Genomic DNA, 8522 nt, shown 5'->3' on the forward strand with positions numbered 1-8522 from the left:
CATATGATTGATTATATAATAAACATCATAATGAAATTATACACATAAATAATAAACATAAAACAGAGTAAAATATTGTTCATTAATAAAATATTGTTAATCATTTTACACAATTAAATTAGACACTTATTATTGAATATTTCTAATTTTTACATTAAAAATACACCATTTTCATTCTTTTCTTCTTTTATCATCTCTTTGTGATTTATTATTTTTATATTCTTCTTCTACTTTCTTTTTATTCTTTTATATATTTATATTCTTTTTATATTATTTGTTTTTCATTGTTGTTTCTATTTCTTTCTTCTATTATTTATCAATTTTATATTCATTTATTCTTTCTTTTTATTTCTTTTTTATTAATTCTTGAGTATTGTATATTTCATTATTATTTCATTTGTGTATTATCAAAATATATGTTTTATTGAATTCGTTTTGAACAAAATATTGAATAAATCAATATTTTCAATGTTAAATATTCATTATTTATTCTGAAATGTTGTGTATATTTATTATATTAAATGAATATGATGAATGAATATCAATATTATTGTTTATTTGATTTTAAAAAATAATAAATGAATATGAAATAATGAAATAAAATAATGAAGACAATGAAATAAAATAATGAAATAGAATAAACTAATATTGAACAAATCAAATAAAGAATATATTGAATATATCATTATTGTTACTTTATTATTTATTATTTAAATTATTTAAATATTAATAAATTATTATTCATGAATATTTAATTGATTGATATTTTACATTTTCATTTTCATTTTATTTAATAAATGAAATATAAATAATAAATGAATGAATAATAATTTAATATATGAAATAATAAAAAGAAAGATAAATAATAAAGAAATATGATGTATTTAATATATAATATAAATTATTATCAAATATAATATTAATATCAAATGATGAATTATTTTTATTTCAAAATATTTTGCATCAATAAAATATGTTGCTAAATATTTTGCATCATTAATTTTTGCGCTTTTTTTATTTGTTTCAATAAAATTTGCATCCTTTATTTTTTTCATTCTTTTCTTCTTTTATCATCTCTTTTCTTTTATTACACTTTATCTTCTTTCTTTTTATATTCTCTCCTTTCTCCTTTTATTCTTTCTTCATCATATTCTACTTCTTACTTTCTTTTTATTCTTTTATATCATTCATTCTCTTCTTTTTCAATTATTTGCTTTTTTTCGTTGCCTTACTCTTTCTATCTTCTTATCGTTCAACATGATGTTTTCAAGTTACTTATCATTTCATCATATTTCCTGACTCTTGTTTGAGATTGTAATTTGTTGTTTCCATCATTTCTAACAAAATCACCACTAACCATCATTTCTTCTTTTTTGTTGTGTGGTTGTCATAACAAAACACAATATGACGAATAGACAGAAAATAGAATAAAACAAATAAATTGAAACGAATGAACCTCTTTCATAAACAAGAAGAAATGAATAATATGAAATATGAAGGAAATGATGAATAAAAGATGAGTGATAATGAATAGTAAATAGTTGATTAATGAATATTACAATAATTAAGATAGAGAAGAAAATAAAGAAACAAAATGAATGAGAGAAATAAAATGTGATAATAATAAGAGAAGAAATGGATAGATTTATAAATCAATATTCATAGATAATAATATGAGATGAAGTTGAAGAGTAAATAATCAATAAATGAAATAACATAATCAATAAAAACAGAAAAAATAAATAAAATATAAATGCATACAAAAGGATCAAGAATAAACAGATGTAGTTGACAAATATAATTAATAACAACAAAATATTAATGCACTATCATTACAAAGATAATAAAATCAAAAATAGAAATTGTATATTTATATTTAATCTATCATTTGATTGTTAATTGAAATATTCTTCTGCTTTATTATTATTTTAATTTATATTTTCAATATTTTTATTTCATATTAAAAATATTCTCAAACATAACAATAAAATATAGTAATAAACATACAATTATTACACAATATTTCAACAATTTTATTAAAATACCAACAGAATATAACACAATGGAAATGGACAATATTTGATAATTCTTATTACATTGTTTAAAACAATATTATTTTAGAGAAACAGAAGTTGATTAAAATAAATATTTTATTAACATCTTTTCATTATGATACTTCAAATACTTCAAATAACTCAAAACAAAATAGATAAATTGAATATTTATTGTATTATGTAAATATATAAAACAATCCAATACCTAATAAATTACATGAAATATGATAATTTAATTAATCAAATATGATGATGAGTAGTTTTAAAACAGAGGTTGATGAATCTAAATGAAGAAAAGAAATTAAGAATGAAACTAATGAAAGAGTAAAACAATAAGAGTTGATAAAAAGAATAATAAACTGTCAAGAAAGACAAAATGAAATTAAAAAGAATAGAAATACGAGTGAATAATTTTAATAAAATAGAAAACAAAATCAATGGTTCTTTCAAATACATAGAATAACTACCAAAGAAAATGTCAATAAAAACATGAAGAATAATAAATACAAATAATAAAAATAGAGAAAGTAAGAAGAAAGAACGATAATATTTAAACGAAACAGATAAATGAGAAATACAATTAATGAATATAATATTTATTTGTTTATTAACTGGTATTGTAATGTCAGAATCAATAGTTATTTCTCTAATAAAAAATCTTGAAGGAAATACTCGTATATTTACAAGTATTGAATTTGGGAAATGTTATTACACAGGCACAGTAACATCATATTACTATACTCATAATGGGAATAATATTACAATTTCACATTATAATACAACTACATGTAGTGGAGATAAAGAAGAAAAAACGGTTGATATAAATGATAAAGAGATTAAAAGGTTTTGTATTAACAAAGACACATGTACTATTGAAATTAAAGAAATACCAGATTATGTAGGAACTTTTAGTTTTGGTATTGATGATGATACATGTTCACATCGAAACAATATGTATTTGACATATGTCACCGGTGTATGTGGTAAATGTAGTGAAATTGGGGAGACGTACTGTAAATACAAAGAAGAGAATGGAGTTATGTATTCAAATGTTTATTCTAATAATCAATGTGATGAAACAGGAAAAGAATTTGGAGAAGAAATGTGGAAATGTGGATTATGTGAAAATGGAACTATGTATAAATGTGGGAATAAGACTATGAATCAAGAAAATAGTTCTGATAATCAACCAAATGAAAAACCAAATGATCAACCAGATGAAAAACAAAATGACAAATCAGAAGGAACTAAGAATACCGAAAGCAGTTCTAATAATAATAGTCAAACAGAAGATACTTCAAAACATAATTCAGAAGGATCTAAGAGCAAAGATGATGATTCTAAGAATCAAACAGATGAAAAGTCAATGAATCACTCTGAAGATGGAACAAAGGGACACTCAGAAAATAGTTTCAATGCACAATCCGATGGAAATTCTAAAAGTGATTCAGAAGATGCATCAACACATAACATAGACAGTGCACCATTATCTGTTTTCTCTTTTATTGTGATGGGAGTTATATTAATGATTTAACTAACAGAACAGTTTTATTACAATTAGAATAATTTTATTTTTAAGATTAAAGAAATACAATGAGAAAATCAAAGATAGAAATGAAGTAAGAAGTAGTTTGAAAATAACTAATGTTTAATATTTTTATTTGTAGAATAGTATCTTTTTATAATCATTTTAATTTGATATTTAATATTTTGAATGATAATATTTTATTTCAATTTCAATACTTCTTATCTTTGTTTATTTTGATTCTTTCTTGTTTTCATATTTTCATAATTCATAAACATATTTGTCAATATAATGAAACACTTATTCAATTAAAAATTACATTTATCATTCTATTCTATTTCACTTAATTTAAATGAAATTTATTTACCCATTATTGTTTTATTTATTGTAATGAATAATCAAAATAATATAATATATTCATTTAAAATAACGAATAAACAATTATATTATATGATGAAACTGTTATTTCTAAAGTAACAAATATCAAATCATTCATAAAAATGAAATAATAAAAATAAAAAGATAATAACAACATTAATAAATGAATTGTTTATCATTTCATTTTATTTTTTAAAGAAAAAGAAGATAATAGTAATTATGAACAATATAAAAGAATACTAATGAAGAAAGAATAAAAAATATACTTTATTTCATTTAAAATAAATCATTATCAATTAATATATACCATTTATATTTATTATATTAACACTAATTATTCTTTTTCAATACTATATTCTAAAATTTATTTTGAAATCTTTATACATTGTATTGAAAAAATATCATAAACACTTCTATATTGTATCATTTGACTTATTTTATTTTATAAACAAATGAATAACAATGTTGATGAAATTCATTAATAATAATGATCAATTCTATTATTATTAAATATTTCATTTTCCATCTCTTCATATCTTTTTTATATTTCATAATTACTATTACATTTGATTTGTATTAATTAATAATTCATTAATTATTTAATAATTCTCAAAATACAATTTTTAAAATGTTTTAAATATTTTAAAACAATAAAATGAATAAAATATTAATTATCAATTGAATATACAAGAGATAATATTAATAAACAATTGATAAATGAATATTATCAATAAATAATTATTAAATAGAATTTCTTATTCATTTGGTATTATTTTTATATTTCATAAACATTTTCTAATTTAAAATGAACAACAGTTAATTATTTAAAAATCAAATTATAAAATCAAATAATATCAATTAATATTTCAGAAGAATAAATGTATTTTTACCAGAATTAAAAATGAATAAGAAAATATATTTCAATGTTAATACATCAAAAAATAATCATACAATTCAAATACATTAATATAACTGATGTAATTATTCCATTTAATTTTATCCAGATGTAATTTAAATGATACAAATACAATTAAAATATAACTTAAATTGAAAATATAATAAGAAAGAGATGTGAAAGAATAAAAATAATTAGTTAATTGATAGAAAAAGAAATTAATGATATTTTACATATGAATATGATAATGATTAATAAACGAAGTAAATTCTATCAAATCAAATGAAATTCTAACAAAAAATGAAAAAGATTAATATAACAATAATGGTGAATAAGAAGCTTATATAGACAAAAAGAAATAGAAGGAATGTTTTAATATCAATATTCAAATATAGTAAAAATTACAAAACTATAAGAGAATAAAAAGAGAATAAAAATAATGATGAAAATGTCAGAACAGAGATAAAATAATAAAAATATTAAATCAAAAAGAGAGAAAAGAAAAGTGTATATGAAATAAAATGAACAAGTGAAGTTTGTACATTTTTTATTTATTTTAATCTCTTTAAATCAATTATTTCAATCAAATAATTCTAACATATCATATTAAATATTCTTGTTTCATTTTCATTTGATTTTCTATATTGATATTATTATTAATCTTTTTCATATTCTTTTCAATATATTTCTATCTATATTTTCTTTATGAAATAACGATTAATATACTGATAAATGAATATTCCAAATATCAAATTATGATTTTAATATGTTCAATGAAATAATATAATAAATATCAAAATATAATAAGAAGTTGATGATGTTATTAAAACTTTGTGATGGTTATTCATATCAATTTATAGAATTATATAAATTAAAAATACAGTGAAGAGTTATAAAATCATATTTTAACATTTAACAAAAATAAAAGAAAGAATAACATGAATAATGAGTTTTTAAGAATCAAGAATGAAATAATGAAATGAACAATAATAATAATGGAATAAATGAAAAACAAAGAATAATAAAAAATGTTGTTTCATTTCTTTAATATATTTTTTCTTTATACATGTGTTAATCAAAAAAAAAAATAAAAATATGAATGAGTTAATTATTCATTGGTTTATTTTTTCACAATAATGATAAATACAATAAATATTGTATTTTCAAGAAAATTTGTATTTTTTAACACTGAAGATGTTCATTTGAAAATTTTGACATTCAATGTTCAAATTAAAATCATAATAATTTAAGTAATTAATGAAACAGTATATCTGTTGAGAATTTAGTATTATTTGATTAATCAAAGAAACAATGTCTCATTTCTGATGTTATTTATATTTACATTAACCAAATTATTATCAACAACTCAACATCCAAATAAAGAGAATGACATTCAAAAGAGAAAAAAACATAACAAGAAATTGAATAGAGAAATGAAAAGGGGAGAAATTGTTTTAATTAGAAACAACAAAGAGACAATCAAAGAACTAAGAAAAACGCAAATAAAACAACTCTAAATATTTAACAATATATAAGAAAGAAATAGGAAAAGAAATAATGAATAAGAATGATAAAATAAGTGAGAATAATACAAAAAATAAATACTACAATACAAGAAGAAACAATACAATAAGAAGAAATGCCATTTTCATAACCTTTACAAGAAATTATTTTAATAAATAAGTGAATAATGAGAGAAGTGATGATATGAATAAGAAACATGAAAGAATAACAAGAATGTATTGAAATAGAAAGATATGAAGAAATCTAATGATTTAAATATGAGATAAAGAGAAAGAATAATAAGACAAATAAAATAAATTAGATAAGAAATAAAGTAGTAAATTATAAGAAATGAATATTCAGAAGAATAAAAATCAATCCATTAAGAAAGATTAATACATTGATATGAAGAATAAAGAAGAAATTAAAGAGATATTATTTTAACCCACTTGATTCTTTAAAAACATTTAAGTTTTGATTATTTGATTTCTTTAATTAAAAGATTAAAGCAAAAAAATAAAGAGTATTTTAATTTATTCTTTACTTTCAATTCCCTCTAACATTCTTACAATTTCATCTATCGTTATTCTTTCTTTTGGTTCTTGTTCCCATGACTTTTCAATAATTTCTTTTATATCTTCTTCTACTTCTTGTATTATGTTTGGTCGTTTACCTATTGTGATTGTATCTGCAATATCCCATGGATGTGGATATAATGTTTTAGGAAATGGATCTTGCCATGTAATGATTTGTAACATTGTTATTGAAAATGAATATATATCTGATTGCATTTTGTAATGTTCTCGATTTAATACTTCTGGTGCCATGTATTTTGGTGTTCCTATTCCTTTTGTGAATGTCATATTTGTCATCATCATATTGATGTTTCTTGCACTTCCAAAATCAGTTAATTTACAATTAACTTCAATATTATCATCAAGTGATACAACAAGGAAATTATCTGGTTTAATATCTCGATGTAATATTCCATTTGAATGAAGATATGAAATTCCTTTTGCTCCATCTATCATAAATTTGATTCTTATTTTCTTTGATATTTCTGTGATGTTTCTTTTATTCATTATATCTTGTATTGATCCATATTCTGCATATTCCGTTACCATACATATTTTATTAGGAATAAATACTGCTCCATAAAATTGAATAATATATTCATTTCGAAATTTATCTAACATTGCTACTTCTTTCTCAAATTCTTTCTTTTTATCTTCATTTTCTTCAACTTGTTTCATTTTCTTAATTGCTACTTTATTTCCTCTAAATTCTCCAACATAAACAACTCCAAATGATCCTTCTCCTATTTTCTTTTCTTCTTTTATTTCATCAGGATCAAGTCGTGTTGATATTTCTGTTTCTCCTTCAATAGAAATACTTTTGATTGTTTCTTCTTGTGCTTTATTAAGTGTTTTACTAATTATCATTATTTTATCTTTGATTTTAGTTGTACATTTGATTATAATGAATACTTCAAATTCACATGCATATCCTCCTTCAATTGTAATGACATTTGGGTTTATTCTAATTGAATATTTCTCATTTTCTTCTTTACTACTTATTTGTATCTTCATCTTCTCTTTTTTATCATTTCCAATACAAATTTATATGTTTATTTATTTTAATTGATATAATAATTTAATTTTTAATCAATATTCTGGCACCAAGATAAGCAAAGAAAAAATGCATCTAAATAATTTACAAAACGAAAAAAGATGCAAAATAATTTGCATCCATAGAATTTTCCATTTATTATATTTTGCTCCTAAAATAAAAATAAAAAATAAAAAGTATGATAAATATACAATCTGTATATATTTATGTTTATATTTTATATTCATTTATATTCATTTTGTATGAAATATTAATGAAATAGATGATTTGATGAATCGTATTTAATTATTTTTATTATTTTTATTCTTTTCTTTATATGTTATTTATCTATCGTATTTTTATATATTTATTTTTATATTTATTTCTATGTTTATATTATTTATATTATTATGTTATTCTTATTATCTATATATTATTATATTATTATATTATTCTTATTTTATGTTTTTTATGTTTATATTATTTAGATTTTCTTCTTGTTATTCTTTTATATTTAAATGTATTTTATTATTTGAATATTCATCTTTATCATTTTTAT

The 8522-nt window shown here is 19.6% G+C and overlaps 2 protein-coding genes across 2 annotated transcripts; one reads left to right on the forward strand and one right to left on the reverse strand.

Annotated features, from left to right (window-relative positions):
* Positions 1 to 2637: 2637 nt before the first annotated feature.
* Positions 2638 to 3610, forward strand: EHI_058920 (uncharacterized protein; the record flags this gene model as incomplete). The annotated part of the gene is made up of 1 exon (XM_646161.2): positions 2638 to 3610. The coding sequence occupies one exon, from the start codon at positions 2638 to 2640 to the stop codon at positions 3586 to 3588; it is 951 nt and encodes a 316-aa protein (XP_651253.1). The 3' UTR covers positions 3589 to 3610.
* Positions 3611 to 6888: 3278 nt separating this feature from the next.
* On the reverse strand, positions 6889 to 7944 carry EHI_058930 (tyrosine kinase, putative; the record flags this gene model as incomplete). Its single annotated transcript, XM_001914144.1, has 1 exon — positions 6889 to 7944. One exon carries the CDS (start codon positions 7942 to 7944, stop codon positions 6889 to 6891), a length of 1056 nt encoding a protein of 351 aa, XP_001914179.1.
* Between the last annotated feature and the right edge of the window lie 578 nt (positions 7945 to 8522).

The sequence above is a fragment of the Entamoeba histolytica genome, genomic scaffold, assembly GCF_000208925.1.
Source record: "Entamoeba histolytica HM-1:IMSS scf_1104750517143 genomic scaffold, whole genome shotgun sequence".
NCBI classification, from domain to species: domain Eukaryota; phylum Evosea; order Mastigamoebida; family Endamoebidae; genus Entamoeba; species Entamoeba histolytica.